The 22,645-nt window shown below is 48.1% G+C and overlaps 1 protein-coding gene across 1 annotated transcript in view; it reads right to left on the reverse strand.

Moving 5' to 3' along the window:
* The window catches only part of GBE1 (1,4-alpha-glucan branching enzyme 1), a 1,374,432-nt gene that overhangs the window by 95,023 nt on the left and 1,256,764 nt on the right, over positions 1 to 22,645 (reverse strand). The window contains exon 14 of the mRNA XM_069636445.1: positions 15,891 to 16,021. Within this exon, the coding sequence (XP_069492546.1) occupies positions 15,891 to 16,021 (131 nt within the window). The remainder of the gene's footprint in view (positions 1 to 15,890; positions 16,022 to 22,645) is intronic.

Consider the following 22,645-nt stretch of genomic DNA (forward strand, 5'->3'; position numbering starts at 1 on the left):
ATACCTATCAATACCCAACCTTTACCAAACAATTTCAAAAAAGACAAAAAGAATGTGGAAACTGATACACAAATCAATGTAGTCATACATGACATTTTAAAGAAATAATAGCGTTGAACATGGGTGAACCTAATGATAGCCTACAAACGGCAAGAATCTGCACTCTCCATAAGTTTAAAAAAAATCACAACTACTAAGATAGTACCCCAGTTATAATGCTACACAGAAAGATAGTACCCCAGTTATAATGCCAAAACTATTGTTCTGGTAATAAAAAAATTCAAACTTGTTCCGGTGTAGAGTCGTCAAAAGTAAACTTACATAATATTTACCGTCTCCATTGTCTTTGTTAAACCCAGACAGTGATGTACTTGCAGCAAAGAATCACAGTCAAACTGCGCCACACCACGGAGTACAGGAAGTACAAGTGTACTATTTTTTAATTCATGCACTGAACAGCCTGACACATGTTTTGAGCATAGCTTTTACTCTGAGGCCGTTACAATTGGTGTGACAATACAAAATGTAAAGTTGTACAATATGAGTAGCATCACCATTCAAGATAGATGGGCCAAATTAGAAAGACATTCGGGGGTTACAACATAAGTATATGATCAGCCAGCATACAGTTATCATACATCGATGCCAACAATTAATAAAATTGTGTAGAGATGCATTTAGCAAGAGTGTACAAATGGCATACATTTTGATGAAAATGAGAAATTATTCATTTTACCGAATCAAGAAGTGGCATCAAGGCAGTCCTAATATAGAGAAAGGAGAAAAAGATATAGCAATAACCAACAGTTAGCAAGATTGGAAGATAGGCAAAGTGCTTTCTGAGAAGGTATTGCAGACCGAAACCTCTACCCTGTTTCACATTCTTTCTGGCACCCCCAACCCGTCGCTAGTACGATCACTGAGTGGATTACGCTGTAGATTCATGATTGCACGTGCCACATGCAGCCATTTTGTGGATTGGATGGGAGGCATGGAAATGAAAGTTTGGAGAACAGACAGTGCTGTGGAAGGTTAGTTGGTCTGGTGTGTACGGAAACACTGGCAGCATGCTTGTTTGTACAATGAAGTGCAGGAGGGTATGGTGGAATTGTGGAAGGTAAGGGGCAGGTATGCATGAACGGTATGCATTTGTTTAAAGGGCGTAACATGGAAGCAATGTTGCTTTTCTGCAATGTTTTTGGAAAGTGTGCACTTAATGGGGTACTGTGGAAAACATGGAAGAACATTGCAGAGTACATGTAATTGGCAGCCATCATACTGTTGTACATTAATTGTATGCTATGGTATGATGGTGAATTGTATGGTATGGCATTTGTAATGCGGCCATAGAGACATTAACAAAAGCACAATGCGGCAAGGGAGGGGAGACGGACAGTACGACCCTACTAGGGCAGGTGTGACGTACATCGCCGAAGTGTTTCGGTCGAGGGAGGGGAAGGTACAGTACATGGGTTGAACAAGAAGTGATAGTAAGTGAAAACACGGGCTGCTTGCGCCAAGTGCAGGAATAAGTGGACAAATGAGGTGGTAGAGGAACTGTTAGGGATACAGGGATACAGAGAACACCCGCCAAGTGCAGGGGTTTGCCTGGCGGGGGGGAGGTCTCATGGGTCCAACATGTCAGAGTGGGCAGGTGACCAGTGCAGAATCAGTGTATGGTAGGCAGGCAGCCGGGCAGAGGAGTACAAACAGCAGACGGTAAAAGAAAGCCTTTGCAGTGCTTTCAGAACCGGCAATGCTCATCCTCCAGTTTGAGTGAGGTTGTTGTAGAGGGAGGCCTCAGGCAAAAAAAGAACATGTACCACCAACTGGGTTCTTGCAAAAGAGACTGACCTGGAGGGAGTTGAAGGCAGATGCGGGAAGAGCTCACGCACAGACATGTATAGAAAGTCAGAGTTGGAGGTATTGTGGTCCCAGGTTCCAGAAGGCCTTCTGCATAATGCAGAGTCTTTTCACTTTATGCTTTGTAGCAGCTCGGAGCTATTAGTGATATTTGAGTGTAGGAGAGATACCATTCGAAGTCGGGCGCTACTGTTCTGCAGGCGTGGTAGAGGGCGGAGAGTACAAGGTGGCAGATTTGAAAGAGTGTTGCAATAGTGCAGCCTACAAATAAGTACAGTTCTGTAGATAATGATCTTTTGTACAGTTGATTTCGCTTGGAACCATACATTCCATGCTGCTGTAGGTGGCATATTTGGACGATATCTGTAGATGGGTTAGTGGGGAAAACATTTAGTGCCATTCTGGACAGGAAAGCAGAGAGACTCTGTTTCGGTATTACAAGGTATGATATGGGTAAATGAGAAGGTTGCACGTATATTTCACTGAAGTGCCACTTGATGGTAGGGGATGGGAAAGAAAGCAGTATGCTTTTAAACAACGTAATGGCAGATGTGTGGCACATACTTTGCGCAGAGGCACTTGTTGTACACTAGTAAACATACTGCAGCAAAGGTTTCTGTACATTCATTTTGTGGTGCTGGGAGATTATATGGGTGAATGTGGATGCACTAATCTTGCAATTTTTCACTAACATTTGTACTGCACATGCTGTACAGTAACAGCACAGTAGCAGGCTCATTTTGTAACGGTACCAAAAAAGTGTTGTGTACAAGAAACAGTGTTAGATGCGAACGTCTTCCATGGTATTGACGGAATCGTGTATGCCTATTTACTCGTATCCAATGAGGTAGCAGCAGAGAAAAGGTAGTGGAAAGGGAAGACAGATTGCTCCTGCTTTGCTGGGGTGCGGCCTCGCGGTCTTTTCAGCACTGCACGTGCCACAATCTGTCCTTCTCATCATGCTGCCCAATAGCCCTGGGACTGTTGGGATTACCCAATGAGGTACTGGTGTGGTTCAAATGTGGTACATTGTACAATGCGTAGTGAGGATGGCTGACATGGCAAAATGCATTGTGTGGACATTTGGCGATGCCCTTGTGATAGATCTGCACAAGTATGCCCTGGAAAGAAACCTTGCTGGCAATTTCGACTCGGAAGGAGTCGATATATTGTGGAACGTTGTGTACGAGCACAGTTTCTCTGACAAGCATGCACTTTGCAAAGACTTGGCCAGTTTAGGTACAGCAGATGTTGTAGTCATTCCCTTCGGCGGCATGCATATGGGTTACGTGCATTGTGAAGGTTTGTTTCATCGACTGAGGAGGTTGATAAATCTAGTGAAGTCGCTTTTTCCAACTGCGAAGGTGCTTTTCTCATCTGTAACGCCACAAGGTTTATGGGACATTGCTCCTGGATGTTGTTCGGAGCCTGAGGCAGGAAGGGGTCTCATTAACAGAAACATGTACACTTTTGTGTCCGGTGCTGTAATGTTCTTCTGCAACAATGTCCTCATTGGTTGTGGGAATCAGGAGTTTTTTTTCAAGAAAATGGCATGTCTTTGTCGCCCACTGGTAATGCTGTGTTTGCCTGTCTACAAGAAGCAATGACGAATTGACTATAAGAATGTCCGTACAAGAAAACAGAAAATCAAATACTATCCAAAGGAAAAGGTTTTGCTGCAAGCTTGTAAAAAAGAAAAGCAAATGCTTTTTAGAGAGCCGCCTCCTAAAATCGACCTTCCCGTACCCTGGTTGCAAGTTCTTCTGCCACGGCTGCAAGCAGCTCCAAAGTAACATCTGGGGACTTTGAGGATGGCGGTCATGGAAATAGAACTGTACAGCCACAGGGATTGCGCAACAACGTTTGTGGCCATGGTGTGTATGCAGAGGCCTGTTGTAAACCACTAATACTGTCACATGGATAGCTTTGCATTGTCACTGGTTGAAGCGTGTGCAACTTTTCACCCCTACACAATGATGCTGCGCTGTAAAGAACACAATGCAAAGGGAAGAAGGAATGTTTGTGCTTCATTTGGACAAGGCCGTAGCTGTCCCTGGGTACACGCACATGCGTATACTCCCTTACAATGACATTGCGACAATGGGGACCATCGCTGCTGCAGGTGTGGGTGCCACCAAGGCATGTTCATAGTTTTCACCACTAGTGTGCGTTCCTCGGCACAGTGACATGGCTGGTACTAGTTGCAGACACACTGTAGGTGAGGAGATGTGGTGCACCATTACTTGCAGGGCAGACCTATGTGCCGTTCTTCGCTGCTCAGAAAAGGCACAAACACATTACACAGCCCTTCTACGGTGTGCCTTTTGAGCGGATTGTTGTGTACTTTTTTCCACCGAGAAAGAAGCCTTACATTGTACACAAACATGCATGCATGTGCAATAGGACATAGCAATGCGTTTGTAAGCCTGCCCTTTCCAAAAAATACTCTGTACATTGCTCAACCCTATGTTTTGCCGCTGTCGGAGAGTCCGGCTCCTGTCCCCGAAATGAGGGCCCACGCGCACTGTCGTTGTGGACAGCTGGTCAGGTTGGCACTGCTGTCACTGCTTGCTGAAAGGCATATCCGGGGATTTTGAGGATGGCGGCTATGGAAATGGGAACGTACAGCTACAGGGATTGCGCAACTACATTTGTGGCCACGGTGTGCACCAAGAGGGCTGTTGTAAAGAACTTATACTGTCAAATGGAGAGCTCTTCAATGTTATTGGAGGAAGCGTGTGAAACATTCTACAAGTACGCAATGTCGCTATGCTGCAAAGAAGACACTTCAAAGGGAAAAACTAATGTTTCAGCTTGATCCAGACAAGGCAGTCGCCGTCCGTGCGTTTACTCCCTTTGTGTGCAAGCTGCCTATGACCTTGTCGCTGCTGCGGGTGTGGGTGACAGGAAGGGACGTTCATAAATTTCTCCACTACTGTGCGTATTCAGCCAGAGTGAAATGGTTGCTGGTAGTTGCAGACACACTGTAGGACACCACTTTTAGCAATTCTACCATTGCAAAAAGTGAAATACACCCAACGTCTTCTAGAAATGGTTTCAAGAGACACTCTTTTTACCCCAGCCTACCCAGGCCTGTCACATGCATTTGTGACCTACTGCTCAAGAACATTTAGAGGCTCCCCGTAGTGTTTGTGTACCGTGTGCGGTCTGACAGATTGTCTAGGAAACTGAGTGATATCTTATCAAAGTCGCTAATACACTTTGCACAAACTCCCACCAGTGTATGTGTATCTTGTAAGGTCTAAGTGACTGTGTAGGAAAGTCAGTGATGTGTTCTTTGAGCCTCTATGCACCTTTCACAAACACCCAATACTCCATCTGTTCCTTCTGAGATCACATTGCCTGTGTAGGAAACTGAGTGATATATTATGTTTTATTTAAGTTATTTATTTGGATTTGTAAAGCGCACTAGCAGCTCAAGGGCATTAAGGCACTGTTGCATGAGATTGTCTTAGTTACATGAACTTGTCTTAGTTACATAAGGATACTTGGCTCTTGGTTACAGTGATATAATCTTATAAAGACCTTATACACAATTCAATCCTTTAACCAATCCGAACACACAAGAATACAATCAATGTACAAAATAAAAGCCAATTTAAAGCATAACCTGTCCTAACAAAGAAACTCCTGCTCACGGAGACCAAGGAAAAAAGTATCTCCTTCCTTTCGATCAAAGAAACATTGCATTAAGAAATCCATTCCATTCAACCAGTACAAAAATCATTGACAAATTGTCTGGTGAAATTATAAAACAAACTGACAAATCATAAATAGGATAAATCAACATAAGAGTACTTTTCACCTCGTGAAGATCCACACTTTGTGGTGAAACACGTGTACAGGACTTTTTCTTGAATAAATAATGATTCTTTTCTCAAATGATTTTGATGTAGATGTGTCATAATGTTTAATTACAGATTGTCCCAAATTGACATAGTTGTGCTTGTTTGGCAGTAGTTTGTGTGGGAGTCAAATGTAGCTCCTGCCAACTGTTGAGTGTTAAGCTAAACAGGCCCTTCTCTGCTACAAGTAGCATCTACATTGCTCCCAGCTCCCCTGATTTTGGAACCCTGTATTGTATGTTTGCTCATATTTTGGCCCCATTTTTCTGATGCTCACTTATTTCAATGTAACATTACGGTTTGTAACACCAAGTACACTTGTTTTTTGTTAAAAAGTGTAGGCTTTGTTAGGCCTCTACAAAACAAAATATGTTTGATGTCAAGGTACTCTTTGTTATTTAAAAAGTTACTGCATTTACCTACTGAGTACACTATTATCACTTTCTTTACTTGCTCGTCTTTACTCACTGACACATCGTTTGTTTTACCAAGAGCCATTACAATGGTTCATTCGTACAGAAGTAGTACATGTGTCGTGATCTCATACATTGTTCACTAGGTTTCATCCAGTTCTAAAAATCTAAAGTGAATGGTGAATTACATTGTTGTTATTGATATGTTTCAAGAGGAAATGGCATTCTGCTGAGGAAGAATCTGGTGACACTATGGAACAAGTTACTTACCTGGATTCACATGCTCATGAATATTCCCCGTCGTCAGGCTGGGAATCCTTGGTAAAGAAAAAACCAGTATCAGTTTCGTTTCTGATCTGTCTTTCGTAGTAATAACCAATCACTGGTCTCTGCGTCATACTGACCACAGCCAATGACTGCCCTCTACCTAAGCACCGCCTCTGGCAGCCATCTTCAGATTTGGAAGCATGTGATGTGGCAGTATGACCAAGTGAAGAGCCGCAGAGGGGTAGGCAGGAGGGTTCGCATGTGAATCCATGCCAGACCCATGCTGGAGAATAACAGTTACAGGTAAGTAACTTGTTCCTTCTCCAGCATGGGGTCTGGCATGGATTCACATGCTCATGAATAAAGAATACATAGCAGTACACACATGCACAACCACGGGAGGTGGCAAAGGCTCAACATTAAGCATTACATCAAACCCAACATTAAGCATCTTACCTCCTCACCAGGCTCACCTCAGGCGAACAGGTTGCGCAGCACTGCTTGGCCGACCCTGGACTCCTCCCTGGAATCCCGATCGACGCAGTAGAATTTCGTGAAGGTGTGCGACGACCTCCACGTAGCAGCCCTGCATATGTCCAGCAGGGGCACACCAGAAAGGAACGCCGTGGTGGCTGCGATCGCTCTGGTGGAATGGGCTCTCGGACGGCCAGGCAGCGGTCGGTTTGCCAACCGATGACAGTACATGATACAGCCGGAGAGCCATCTGGAAATGGAAGCCTTCGAGAGAGCCTTCCCCTGATTGACAGGTCCAAAATTCACAAAGAGTTGTGACGTCTTCCGAAAACACTTTGTGCGGTCCACGTAGAACTTCAGCGCTCTAGCCACATCCAGCGAGTGCAAAGTCCTCTCAGCCGGCGACGAAGGCGACGGGAAGAACACAGGCAACACCAAGGGTTCGTTGAGATGGAAGTCCGACGGTACCTTGGGCATGAAGGAGGGGTGCGTCCTGAGCACTACCCTCGTGTCGTGAAAAGTCAAGTACGGGGCCTTGCAGGAAAGGGCCTGGATCTCTCCCACCCGTCGTGCAGAGGTGATGGCCACAAGAAACGCTGTTTTCCACGACAGAAACTTCAACGGGGCCGAGTGCAGGGGCTCGAACGGAGGTCCCATGAGCTTGGTCAGCACCACGTTGAGCTCCCACGCCGGGGCCGGAGCCTTCACCGGCGGGAACGATCTGAACAGTCCCTCCATGAACTCTTTCACCAGACGATGAGACCACAAGGACGTCCGGCCCGTGGTCCTGGTGTATCGGGAGATCGCAGCAAGATGAATCTTGATGGACGCGTGTGCCAGTCCAGCTTTGGCCAGCGTCAGCAGGTACGGCAGTACCTGGGGAGCCGTAATCCGTAGAGGGTTAATCTTCTGTGCGTGGCACCAGACAGAGAACCTCTTCCATTTGTGTCCGTAGCATTTAAGAGTCGAGGACGCCCTGGCCTTTGCAAGAACCTCTCTGCAGTCGGCCGGTATGTCGTATCCTCCAAACTCTAGCGCTGCAGGAGCCAGGCCTGCAAGTTCAGCGATTTTGGGTCGTGGTGGAGGATGGCGCCTCCTTCCCTGGAGAGTAGATCCGCGTCCACCGGCAGCCTGATTGGCGGGGACGCTGATAAGTCCAGAAGGTCCGGGAACCATATCTGCCTCGGCCACGCAGGTGCGACGAGGATCATCCTGCACCGTGACCTCTTGAGCTGGTTGACGAGCCGGATTAGCAGTGGCAAAGGAGGGAACGCGTAGAGGAACAGGCCCTCCCAGGGGAACGAGAAAGCATCGCCCATGCTCCTCGCCTGGGGAAACCTGCTGGCGAACCTCCGGCACTTGGAGTTCGTCGCCGTCGCGAACAGGTCGATCTGGGGTGTGCCCCACCGTCGGAAGAGGCGATCCACTAGATCCTGCCGTAGTTCCCACTCGTGGCACGAGCGCAGCTCCCGGCTGAGTGAGTCGGCGATGGTGTTTTTTATCCCTGCCAGATGAAACGGCACCAGAAACATCCTTTGGGCGACGGCCCAATGCCACAGGTCCTGCGCCTCCTTGGACAGTGCTGGGGATCTGGTTCCGCCCTGTTTCCTGATGTAAAACATGGTGGTGGTGTTGTTGGTGAAGATCCTCACCACCTTGCCCTTGAGGGACGGAAGGAAGGACCTGAGGGCCCAGAACACTGCACGGAGCTCCAGGACGTTGATATGGAGGGACTTCTCTGTCGGGAGCCAGAGGCCTCTCGCGTGCAGATTTTCGGTGTGCGCTCCCCACCCTTCCAGGGAGGCATCCGTGGTCACTCTCCCCTGGTGGTCTGGGGTCTGGAAGTTCATGCCCGCCGTCAGATGCGCGCGGGTGCCCCACCATCGGACCGCTCGGCGGAAACTCTCGTCGAGTGTGATCCTCAACTCGAAGCCGCCCGTCGTTTGGATCCAGCGCGCGTCCAGGAACTCCTGCAACGGGCGCATCTGGAGCCTGCACATGGGAATGAGGTAGATGCAAGAAGACATCATTCCGAGGAGGGACTTGATGGACCACACCTTGGCCGCGTCGGAAACCAACATCCGCTGTACCTTGCCCAGGATGGACCTGGTCCTTTCCTCCGACGGGGAGGCCAGAAGGGACACTGTCGAGCTTCGCTCCCAGAAACAGTGCGTTTTGCGTGGGTACCAGGTGGGACTTGGCGTAGTTCACGGAGAATCCCAGGTCTGTGAGAAGTTGGACGGTCTTTGCCGTGTGCTCCACGGCGAGCTCCCTCGACTTGGCTCGGATGAGCCAGTCGTCCAGGTAGGGCTAGACGTGGATCCCCTCGCGGCGCAGCTGCGCCGCCACCGGTGCAAGGCACTTGTTAAATACCCTGGGTGCCGACCGTAGTCCGAAGGGGAGGGCTTTGAACTGGTAGTGACGCCCTTGGACCACAAACCTGAGGAATTTTCGGTGCCCCTTTAGGATGGGAATATGGAAGTAGGCATCCTCCAAATCCAACGACGACAGGAAGTCTCCTTCCTCCAGCTGACCCAGGACGTGCTGGAGGGTGACCATCCGGAACTTCTGCGCCTTGATGAACTTGTTCAGACGTCGCAGGTCTAGGATGCGGCGCCATCCTCCCGTCTTCTTCTTCACGAGGAAGTATCTCGAGTAAACTCCGGAGCCCCAAAGCCTCTTTGGGACGAGTTTGATGGCGCCCTTCCTGAGCAACGCCTTTACCTCCAGGAGAAGCTGAGGGACGTGAAGCTCTTTCCTGGCCACGGGGGGGACGCGCGGGCACCTTCTTTGAAACTCGAGCGCGTGGCCCCGGGCTAAGGCGTCCAGCACCCAACGGTCGGTGGAGATGGACTCCCACACGCTGACGAAGCTCGCCAGCCGGCCTCCCACCGGGGTGCTTCGGTGGGGGCCCGACCCCACGGCCGGTTCAATCCTGTTTCGACGAGGCTTTGCCGCCTTGACCTCCTTGGCGACGACGGCGGGGTCCGCCAGACTTGCCTCGTCCTCTGTAGGCCTCCTGAGACGACGAGCGGGCCGCTTGACGGTAGGTAGAGAAACCGCCGCCGGAACCTTTGGAGGCGCCCTTGCCTCCCGCTGCTCCGAAAGGGTGTCCGTCGTTGCTGTAGAACCCCAAGGGCCCGGGCCGTCTCAGTGTCCGCTTTAATGGCCTGAAGGGAATCGTCCACTGTTTTCCCAAACAGGTTGTTCCCATCGAACGGCATGTCCAGGACTGTACGTCTTGACGGAAGTCCGTAGCCTTGAGCATTCCACGCCGCCTAAGGCACACGCCATTGCCCAACTGGCAAAACCCAGTGTCGGCGAAGTCCGTCGCAATAGTGATGGCGTGGTCCGACGCCACCTCACCTTCCTGTAGGATTTCCAGGGCATCCGCCGCCCTCTTGTCGTCCGGTAGGAAGTCCAGCAGGGGAGCCGGTTTGTACCATAGCTCCCTGTCATAGCGGGCCACGATAGCCAAGGCGTTGGCCGCTTTAATCGTCGTCGCTGCAGACGAGATGACCCTGCGTCCCATAGCGTCCAATTTCTTTCCCTCGCCGTCCGGTGGGGAAGTCGATGTGGAGGCCGCACCCCCCCCCGCTTTCTTCCTGGTCGCCGCGGAGACGACAGAGTCCGGGGTAGGCTAAGCCCGGAGGCACAGGGGGGCCGGGACCCGGTACTTCTTCTCGTACCGGTCTCTTCTAGCTGGCGTCGTGGAAGGGTTCTTGAGGAGGGCGAGGCCCTCATCCCAAATGTCGTCCAGTAGAGGCACCGCGAGGACCGTCTTCCTCTTGGCCTTGCGCCGTTGATAAAGGAATCCTTCCTTTTTCTTCTCCTCAGGGCAGATTTGGAAAAGCTCGGATGCCCTGGCGATCATGGAGTGGAACGATCCAATCTCGTCGGGCGGAGAAGCCCTGGTGGGAGGTGACGACGGGAGATCCTCGTCGTATACCTCGTCGTCCGTACCCATCGCTGCCGTGTCAGTCCCCGTATCATCCCCTCGGGTGGACGGGGAGGAGGGCTGGACGGGTCGCGACGGCTGAAAAGGAGGTGGAGGGTGAATCCTTTTCTTGGGCGGGGGAACACCAGAAGGTCCCGGTTCAGGATCCCCCGGCAGGAGAGGTTCCTCCGTCGGCAACGGTAGTCTCGTCCTTATCTCTGAGCATAAGGACTGTATAGCCAACAAAATGGCCGCTGAGTTGTCTTGCGGCGCTGGCAGAGGGGAATCCGACGGGCGATCAGGGGCCCCGTCGGCACCCTCGACGCTGTCGTCGTCACCTGCGTCGGGATCCATCCCGACGGGCCGGTCTTCATCCACGCCAAGGCTGTGGCTTAAGACCTCGATCAGCTCTTCCTCTGAAGCCGAATCTACGACGACGCCCTGCCCCCCCTTTTTCTTCCCCGCCGGGGATTTCACGGGGGTCCTATCGATGGGCACAAAAGAGGACTCCCTCCGAGGTGGCAGGGAGACTCTGAGCCCCGAGGTCGCCACCACTGGTGTAGCCTCCACAGGCTGAGCCAGGGCCGCCGCAACAGTATCGATAGAGGGCTTGGCCGGATGGATTAAGGCCTTCACCACCTTAGGTGCGCTCACCGCCTTATCCTTGAGGGGGGGGGGGAGACACTGCCTCGCTCCCCCTCCGATGGGACCTTCAAGCTCGACCGGGGCCTCTCCAGGAGCTTCGCCGGGTGCTCGCCCTTCCTCTTACCCGACCCAGAGCGTTGGCTCGTGGCTGAAGGTGCCGGGGAGGGTGCGACCTGCCTGGCGCCCGTAGAGCCCGACCGTTCGGCGCTCCCGGTGCCAGCGGACTCGCGGTGCTTGGCCTTGTGTTGGACCCCCGTCGCCGGGGCGTCCTCAAAGGTCTTAGAAGACCGCTCGGATTTCTTCCTCTTCTTCTCGCCTGACGGGCTCTTCCCTTCCAGCCAGTTGGCGAGGCGTTGGTGGCGGTCCTTCAAGGTTTGCTCCGACATATTGCCGCAAAACGCACAGTCCTTCTCCACGTGCGTCTTGCCCTCATGTAAGCAGTAGAGACAAAAGGAGTGTTCGTCCTCCTTAAAGACATTCTGCAGCTGGCATCCAGGGCAGACAATGAACAGCTTTCCGGGCGTCGAGCTTCCCTTCTCCTGGGCCATGTCCGGGCCTGAGAAGCTTCTAGAGTCCTCCAAAACGTAGCTCGACGAAATCTTCACCCTTGAGGGGCACAGACGAATCCGACACGGGTCCCCGTTGATTGGATGGAGAGTCGGTGGAGCTTGAGGCTCTTTTGACTGGAAAAAACGAAGTTTTGAGAAAAAAACGTGAAAAAATAGCACTAACGCTCGAGAGCAATAGCACGAGGATCCCAACACATGAACGTGTGGTAAAAATCTGAAGATGGCTGCCAGAGGCGGTGCTTAGGTAGAGGGCAGTCATTGGCTGTGGTCAGTATGACGCAGAGACCAGTGATTGGTTATTACTACGAAAGACAGATCAGAAACGAAACTGATACTGGTTTTTTCTTTACCGAGGATTCCCAGCCTGACGACGGGGAATATTCATGAGCATGTGAATCCATGCCAGACTCCATGCTGGAGAAGTACACATCACTCATTTGGTACTTCTCTTTATCATGATGGGTCAAAGGATATGGGATGGAGCACACCAGGCACTCCACTCCTGTGATCTCTTGAAGGCCATATGCCAACTGAGGTCATTTCCTGTGATGTCATAAGGTGAAAGTTAATGTGAAATAATTTCCTGTGATGTATTGTCCTGTCATTTCATTCGGTGAAGTTGATATGGAATAATTTCCCGTTAGGTCATCAGTATTGTAGGTACGATTTTTGAAACGTTAACATGCCTACAAATTTTTTGACACAAAATGTTGCCATCTATGCTTTTGGACGACTGTCCACTGAACGCGCATGTGCATGGATGTACTGTGCACATTGTTGCCAATTTTCTATGCACTAAGTGCGCAACACGTGCGCTTACCATTTTGGGAAGATGCTGGCTACTTATAAGGTGCACCAGATGGGATTCTTAGTTGCATACCTATCTGTAGGACGTGGGTGCAGGCCCTGACCACATTAACATTCCTTTGCATATGCTGCAGAGTGCTGATGTTACCAGGACACAAAGGCACACATACACATGTCTGTACTTGCAGTACTCACAAACGTCCATTCCCACACACATTACTAGGTGGTGGACAACATGCGGCCATGCAGAGCCTGCTGCCGTTGTACGGATGTGTCCATTGTGATGGTGGGTATTTCGTAGGACACTTATCTTTTGCTTAGTTGCAAGTATTGCTAGGAGGACTGTGTGCCGCTGAGTCAGAATGCCATTTCAGGAAAAAAAAAAAAAGCATACCACCCAAACACTTAGCAACACCATCATTATTAATGTTCACTTTTGCACATTCCTACAACCCATTAGGGAAGGGGTAGCACAATTCCATACTTACTGTGGGGAAATGTGGATTTGCAGAACTAGGTTGTTAGGGAAAGAAGAGATTGCTGTGTCACCGTCACGTCTCCCAAGACACGATTTTTGAGGGGATGGAAGCCTGCGACATGGGGAAGGAGTGTACATGCAGGTGTGCCACAGCCATTTTATTTTGTTCAAAACGTTTGTATGAAACTTGTAAGGTGGGACAATTCGTCCCCATTTTTTTCCACTTTGCCTTCCAGTCTCTCCTTTTTGCTATTTGCACAGTTTCTTTCCTTTGCTATGCGCAAATGGTGTTGTGCAAGGATTGCGGCTTCTACTGCCTTGCTTTCCTTTCCAGTATGTTTTCTTACGGAAAACAGAATATGTTTGCTAATCATTAAACTGTTCTGCTTCCTTACTACATTGTACCGAAGTTTTGTTCTAAGCTCTTGCCAGTCGTTACTCTGCCTGTTATTTCTTTGTTCCCATGTACAGTAGCAGTGCGGTATGATTGCTGAAAGTAGTAGTTAATGCTGTTGTTGATGCATTCCCTTATGGCGTCCTCCCAATGACTTTCTCCTGTTTGCTTTGTATGTACACAATTTTCTACACCTACTCCAATGCTGTTTTCATATATTTTTGTGAAAATGCAATATTATGTAAGCACAAAACTATATCCCAGGCAGAAATAATGTGTCGCTTTTGTCATGAAGAGACTCAAACTTGAAGACATTTGATGATAGATCGCGAGAAATTGTTAACACATGCATTCACTTTAAATGTCACTTTGTGTAATATGTGAATCTAAGCCATTATCAGCTGTAGCATGCTTTATTTCACACAAATCGAAAATGTGTTAAATACAATCATTAATTATCCCCGGACATTCAATTTAAAGGAAGACACATTATTAGCCATTACCACAATCATGGGGGCAAACCTGTAACTTAGTTGCATCTTTTTTCCTTCTCCCTTTCTTATTTTTTTGTATTAATGAATGAATTGTATATAATGTAAATCAATGAATAATGTAGCTGCAAGGTTGTGTGAATTAGTATTATTTAGTTCTGTTGTGTGTCTTGGTTTTCAATTGTTTTATATTCATGTAAAGGGAAGTAACAGAAGATGTAAAGATTTTTAAAGTATTTGTATGATTATTTTGTAATTTAATGTTGAAAGGTTGTAATTTATTTCAGCCAAAACAACTTACAAACAAAAAATAAAAATATATTGTTTGCGTTTGGCGATTGGCACCACTATGTAAGAGAGCAGGTGCCTTCCTGAGCAGGTTTGATGCCACCCAATGTGCGTGACCAGACACATAGTCCGCGACTGCTGTCTGCATTACCATGCAGCCAGCAGTTTCACTTATTTCACTCAATTATGTAGTTAAGAGAATGGTAGCTACTTCTTAAATGTTTCACAGTACCCAAAACTGTAAAACGAAAGCATTCATGAAGTCACTATGTGACACGGGAACACTTTCAATATTACACTTCAATGGGGCATGGTCCAGAGAATAGCTTTGTTTCCTAATGAGTTGGTTCACGTACTGCAAAGAAGTGTGTAATACAATGGTATGTATAGCTATGCATTGCTCAATTAACTACTTCTCTCTTGGTAGTTCTTCCAATGATGTTTGATAGTTTTTTGCCACCATAACAATAACAATCCCTTTTGGAGGCTTTCCATGAAAACTAAATGCACATGTGATGTCATCAGTGATGTCATGAATGAGATTTGTGATGGCATCTTTGATGTCATGGGTGTTAGTCCTTCCAGTGCACACTGGTAGAGAGAGTTATGGTTGGTTAGCTTACCATAACTTGCGAATTTCGTTTTTTTGGTTTTACCTGAAACCATATCGTTCCTGTAACATTTGTCCATTGAACTGCATAGGGTTTTGCTAGTGCAACTTAACCAGAACGTTCCTTTAACAACATTTTTTGCCAGTGATATATAGATAGATCAATATATATATCACGATGAATTGAGGTCTCTGTTAGCGTACATCATATATTATTTATAAATCTGAATTACCATGCCCAATGCAAAGAATTCTAGAGTGTCCTGGATATAGGTAAACAATTGCATGCTGCTTTTTCGAACTTGAGTAGGTGTGTCAATCTACCAGCCTTCTGTAAAGCACTGAACGAAAACTACAGTAGCATCCACACAAATGAATGGGCGCTTTCAGTCTTTGTTACCTGCCAACATTGGCGTACGAAAGGACACACTGCATTTCGTTGGCTAGGCACACCTTTATAAATCCAAGCTCTGATCTGTGACATAGCACAAAGCCCCAACTACTAATAACTTGCATGAAGAGGTTAAACAAACATTGGTAGTCAATTGTGCAGTACAGTGTGGAGGGGTACAGAGTGGGGGAGAGCCGGGATTGGTGGCAAATGCATCATTATGAGTGCCTCTTTGTGCACTTAGTGATGATCAATATTGAAAAGCCGGAAGTTTTAACATGGTACTCTAAATCAAAAAGTCTTACCTTTCAGGCAGCTCGTACATGCTATATATATATATAGCAATTTGAGAGCAAAGCTATGAACATACTGAATCTGCTATCAAACAAAAGGATATTTTCCGGAGCATCCTGTTCCCACTCTGTATTCAGGAAAGCTTATGGATGGATTGAAATTGAAAATAAAAAGAAGATTTGCCCTTTCAAAGGCAATGATCTTGTCCCCTTCGTGCTTTGTGCTGACAAAAGCCTAAAAGAAAAGAACAAACAAGTGCCTTAACATGCATGTCTCCGATTTTCAATTTCAGAAAATAAAATTCCTTGTGAATTACGTTTCATGCAATAGGAATACCTGAATCTTAAAAAAAAAAAAAAGGCGGCCAAGTTTTCTTTGGAACTCATTAATAAATGTGTAGTTAACTTTCTCGGCTGAAATATAGTTTGTGCAAATTGAAGCAGTCGTTCACATTCCTTGAAATCTTCCAAGAGCATTGCTTCTAAGGACCCTGCTCATGTTTTTTCCTGTAGGGAGGGATGGGACTGCTACTCCATTAAATTTCCAATCTTTGCCGCAGGTTTACTTTCATAATGGAGGAGAGGATAATATTTAAGATTGCCTGTTTGATATATAAGAGCTTGTAGGGGCTCGCTCCAGCCAACATAGCGGACAAGCTTAGTCAATACCAACCGACTAAGTTGTTACGCTTCTCAATCTTTTTTCAGATTACTTTTTTTGTCAGGACTTATTTTCTCTCATGCCTACCCCCAATTACCTGCTGCTATACGATATGCACAACCAGAATCTCCAAAAACCACAATCACAACCGCACAAAACTCATACCGGTCTTTTGCTCTTCTCCTATCCTGCCCTCCATGTCTATCGGTCATCTAAATTCTTGATCTATCTGCAATAAATCTCACCTAATCCTTGATACTTCCTCTTAGGCTAAGCTACAATTCTCTGCTCGACACCTTCTGATACTGTCACACCAGCCTTTCCTACCTCCTCTTCCACCTGTTTTACCCAATCCTAAACTCTACTGGAAAATGGGTGGCACTGGGCTCTTGTTCTACTCTTTTGCAGCTGCTCCGTCTCCTCCGTCACTCATGTGTTCTTCATTTGACCATCACTTGGCTCAAATAACTTCTCCTTTCTCTTTTGCTTTCCTAGTGGTCTACGTCCGATTTGACCTACTGCCTTCTTTTTTGCTGACCCAACTCTCTTTCTTCACTTCTTCTTGACTTCCATTTTTTGTTCTTGATGACTTCATCTCCATCTTTCTATTACCCACTGATTATCTCTCCCTTTACACCACTCTTATCACCTTATCCAATTTCCTACTCCTGTTCCAACCTTAAGGTTCCTTGAGCCATCTTTTCCACCCACTTCAACTCCTCTATTACCGTTTGTCCCTTCTCCTCTGATCATTCTCTTCTCTACCTAAACTTCCTTCCTCCTTCCTCCTTCTCTGGCCGCCTTGCGTTCTCCTTCCCTCACCAATTACCGGTGCAATCTCCTTTTTCCAGCTCTCGCACATTTCTTCCAACTCTCTGCTGAGTTTGCTTTAGCTTCTCTTCACTCTGCTCTCACCTCTACCTTAGATTTCACACCCAGAAACACTTTTGTTCAGGTGCATTTTAAATTACTTATATCATATTTCAGTAGTTCTTGACCGGATCGTAACCGTGACAAAAAGGACTACAAGTTCTGATGAATCCTGGGAAATCGTCCCTTCTCCCTAGAGTGGAGCCAGCGCCTTTGGGACTAGGGAGGTGAGCCTGCTATGAAAAGCACACTGTGAACAGGGCAAGCGGAACCCTACTGGGGGTGACCCCCACCTAATGGGCAAAGCATCCCTGAGCAGAGACCCTTCCTTACCTTGCGGTTATGTTGACTGCCAAGTGGAAATGGGAGGAGGGCACATTATCACTGATGAAGCCCGAAACAGGCAGAGATTAAAAATAGCCTTAGAGGATAGTCCTAAGCCACCATGGGTTTGGGAAACATTCTCCCCAAGGGGGAGCCACCCCATTTGAGACTATGGTGGTGAGCTTGCTATGGAAAACACTCCCTAGGGGACAGAGCAAGCAGGATTCTACTGGGTGTGACCCTCCACCCCCTATTAGGGAACAAGTTAACCCAAAGCATATGCAGGGCACTTTAAAGGGGATTGGCTTGGTTTTGGCCTCTGGTATATTGATGCCCCTACCTTAAGCCCAGGACCAATGGCATTCTCTCTCTCTCTCTCTCATTCCAGAAAGGGATTGAAAAGGCTTGTGCCCATGCAGAAGCTGAAAGCAGCAGTCAGTCGCATAAGCCCAGCAGTCTGCTTTGAAGAGCATAGAAGGAACTGTATGATTTGCATCAATCTGGAGGCAGGACCATGTTGGAGGCGTGGTGGGCAGAGCCGCGGAATGCTGTTGAGCCCAGGAAGAAAGTGGAGAGCCTAGAGCTGCCCGACCATAGAAACAACCAACCTCTGCCGGTGTAGCTTGCCAGCAGCCAGATAACATGTCACTGTATAGAGCCAATAGAAGGAACTGAGGAGGACCCCCCGACTGAGAGGACATCAGTGTCAAGGCTGCAGCGCCTCTTAGGAAGTCGACTCCCCCAATATGCACCAGAGGAAGGCAGAGAGGCACCGACAAAGCCTGCTAACATTAGGAATATCCTGCGAAGTCTAGAAGGGGCTGACATTTGGACCACCGCATGAGGGTGGACATTGAGAATATCATGCAAAGGGGTGAAATCAAATACACAAGCCTGCAATGGGCTAATAGTCAGAACATCTCACAAGGGTGTGAATGCAAGCCAGGAATCGTAAGGGCTGAAATGCCACCAATTCTACAAGGGGCTGACACAGAAAGTACCTCCGAAGGGGGTGAAGGAAACCACAGAAACCAGTGGCCTGAAGGGCCATATATATAGCTCAGCTTGGCTAACAAAGAGAAGGGCATTATCAAATTGGACCAGAGCAAACCAGAGACTTCCTGTGGGTGTCAAGTAAAGCAACATCCCAAGCACTAACCACTTCATAGTGGAAATCATCTTTTTCAACTATTAAAACTGTTTGTATGGGGGTCCCGAGTAGCATTTCCCAGGAGGAAGAAAAAAGGACCTCAACTTATAGGACCCCTCTTTGAACCTGGTCATTAGGGCGGCGCCTGAGAGAGCAAGGGGAAAATAACTAAAAAACAAAGTGGGAGGGGGCAGAAACCAGCAAGCAGAAGCCAGAGTCTAGTGAAAACAATGTACTCAAGGGAAGTTACATTGTTTAGTTTTAGTAGTAGGGCAAGCCTATGATAGAATAGGTTTCGGGCAGGGAACAGAAATTATGCGACCAGGACCAGTTTGTTATTTTCTTTGAAGCGAGGGAACCTTCTATATTGACAAAGGCCTAGTTGAAGTTTTCTTTTCTTTAATAAATACCCTTGAATCCGATCTTCCTGCCAGTCTATGTCTGACTTACCACAGAATGCAAAGTTTGGTATTGGCTAAACTGCCTACATTACTACTAAACCAGCCATGATCCCAATAATAAAAGTAAAACCGATGCAACCCGACAAGTCTACCCCCTTCACCTGGGCCAAGGGCAATCTATACTCTGAAGAGGGGTGTGAAGTGATTACAGTAGCACCGCTACAGCAATAGTGCAAGGACACCAAAATAAAAGCATTCCCAATCAAGGCTCTATAAAATATGTATATTTTAAACAGTAAAAAAAGGCAATAACCAATTAGAAAACAAAAAAAAGCGCACCCCTGTAAGAGAACACAGAAAATGCAGAACTTGTGATCAGGCAAGCAATGACAGAATAGCACTTTAAAGGATACACCTTTTCAAGAAAAGGTGCAGAAAAGGGGGTCCTAAATGTCACTGTGGTCCTAGAAAGAAAGTGGTCCAGGGGACCGGGCCTCTTCCCAGTACCTTATTCTTGAAGCCTACCAAGGCTGAATTTTCTGCGTTTGGTTGGGGAGTTGGTCGACTGTGTCCAACACAGAGTGAGGTCCAAGCAGCAATGGCATATGGCACAAAGAAGCTCAAGACACGCAAGCAATGTCTACGTTGGTGTAGCGCACAGGAGCTTCAATGTGGGAATGAGGGCACAGAGTGTTCCCTTGACTTCTGGTTTGCTGCGAGGCACTCTCCAGGGTTTCCAGGTTAAGTCCCTTGGTTGCACTCCTACTCCAGGGAGCTTGGCTGGAACAAGGGAATCCTTCATGTTCAGTGAACAGTGTGATGTTGGAAATGCATCAGAGGGACCGGGCCTCCGAAACCTTGTCCCTTATAGCTTTATCATGTATGTTCTGTCTTGTTTTCCGCGCAGGAGTTCATGTGGGACTCCCTGTGGTACGGCTCTTCCTGTATGTGGTTTGGTGATCAGACCCTTGGATACCCTTATGGCACCCATGGGTAGGAGTACGACCCTGTACTCCTAGTGTATGTTTTTAGGCACCTGTGTGTGGCCCACAGAGCAGGGTACGGGCTGGTGGCAGCTCCGTGCTGAATTGACAGGTGCGCAGAGTATCCTCCATTTTGGGATGCCCAGGCCCCGTCATTGGAATCTGTGGATTCCTGATAGGAAACAAGATGGCCCCCTGTGGCCTCTTGCTTTCTATCGCATGTTACCTTTTCCCGAAGTCCCGGGAAGCCCGGACTCTGTCCCTTCCCCTGACTGGCTGTTGGGTGGAAGTTCCATATATGGTGTTGTGGGAAGTCCAGGCCAGACTGGCTGGAGCCTTCCCAATGACTGTATGTTGTGGGTACGCCCGTGGGGTGGATGAATGGAGTGTGACAAATATGCATTCTGTGTTATGGGTGTCTAGTATCTGTTGTTTGACACAATGACTGAGACAGCCCTGCCCGAAACTGGTATGAATGCAGTGTGTAGTGCTGAATGGCAGAGTGCTTGTCCGAATCCACATTCTGTGCTCTGAGTGTCTGGATGGAGAAGACTGGCCTGAATGCACCATGCGGCTGATTGGCTGCCTGACTACCTGAATGCCCTTCTGTGTGAATGGTTGCCCGAGTGTGACCCAGCAGAGTGAATGGGAGATCAACAGTATATCTGGGGGCCTCTCACTGCTAGAAATAGTTCAGAAGCTGAAGTAGAAACTGACCTTGAAACTGATGCTTGCTGCTGTGCCTTCAAGGAACTGATCCAAGAGGAACTGTTTAGGAGACCTCTCCCTGAGCTACGAGGGGCCATTGTGCACCAGCTGATCTTTGCCAAAGCTCCCTTGTAGACAGACCTAAGAAAGGCTGCCGACCGGAGAAGGGGACTGCCAAGGAGAACGAAGAGACCGGAGCCGCCATGCTCCCTTTGCCTAAGAACATTTGATCCAAGGACCCCCTTGTTCATCACTGTCAACCGTTTTCGTCCTGCTGGAGAAAGTCAAGGTCGGTGACTACCAAGGAGAATACGCCGGTGGGTTTTCCGCCACCTGAAGACTGCAGAGACACCGGATGATTAGACGCCCTTGCTGGGCTAAAGTTCTTCAGTAACTCTTTGCGGATACGAGCACTCGTCGTCGAGTGTTAGGCAGAAACCTGTGCAGTTCCCTCTGGGACCACTGCAAAAGATTTAGGACTACACGTGTTTGGCAGTAAACCCACTTGGTAGCAGTCTGTACCACACAGATTCACTTGGTAGCTGTGGCTGAGCAGTCAGACTTCCCTCAAGAAGAGTTAGGCAGTATACAGAGTATTCACAATAGGTCAAGAGCACACAATAGAACAAGTAAACACTGACCAGGGCTTGGTGTAAAAGAGATAATTATTTATTTAAAAACCACATCTAGAAAAACACACAGGCACTAATAGTAAGCAATTCAAAAACACGGTCACTAAAAGATATACACTCCCTTAAAAGAATATTAGACAAGTCTTAAGTAAAGCCCCACTTATTTTCAGACAGCGGTGAGCGCTTAAAGTAGATGGCACTCGAATAGTTCGTATTAAAAAGGGAGAGAAAAGCAGAGAACAAATTGAAACAGATCCCAACACTTTTTCAAGAACACAACAAGGGAGGAAGGCAAAGTAAAACCGTGAAGTTAGAGTTCAAGAGGCCGGATCCACTTTCAGAGGATCCAAACGAAATGTGTCCAAGGTCACACGGTTGCAGTGCACAAAGGTCTTGTAAAGGTTCAAAAAGGAGTTGGACCACAAAAAGGGACCAGTTAGAGGGTCAAGGCGGCCAGCCCAGTCCAGAAGGTTAAGGAGTTATTACTACCTTGTAGCAATCTTTAGAAAGGGAGGCCCGGCGGACACGGTACCTTAAAGTGGTGAGAACGCTCCAGCGGGGGCAGTTGTTCCTGGCAGCCGGTGCAAGTCGGTGCTTCATCCGGGGGAAGAGAGGATCTCGTCGTGGAGGAAGACAGGAGTCCGGTGCACTGCCAGGGAAGAAACCAGCCGCAGAGTTTCTCAGGTAAAAGGGGCGGTCCGGTGATTTGCGGTTCAGTGGTGAGTGGCTATCCGGCTGCCGGGGTGCTTGGCACGGGTAGTTCGACCACAAACCGGGCAGGGGTGCGAAGAAAGAAAGGTAAACTGGTTGTGCCCACCAGTCAGGGGAAGAAGCCTCTCCAGCCGGGAGATCTTTTCTGTCATCGAGAAGTGGTGAGTCGGTTCTGCAGGGCTCCACCGGTCGGCTCAGCTTCTCCCTCGTCGGATTCTCAGGTCCTGTGGCGACTTCTGAAGTTCCAGTCCCCAAAGCCCTGCTTTTATGCAGAAAACCCCCATTCACTCAGCCTAGCTGTCACTCAAACATGCTAAGTGGTGAGCCGGCTGGCTCACCACTGGGCCAATCACACAAGGGTGCGACCAGAGTTACCAAGGTAACTCAGTCCAGGGTGCCTAAACCCCCTCCCACACCCC

This window comes from Ambystoma mexicanum, chromosome 7p (assembly GCF_040938575.1).
Source record: "Ambystoma mexicanum isolate Mex_15411 chromosome 7p, UKY_AmexF1_1, whole genome shotgun sequence".
In the NCBI taxonomy this organism is placed as follows: Eukaryota; Metazoa; Chordata; class Amphibia; order Caudata; family Ambystomatidae; genus Ambystoma; species Ambystoma mexicanum.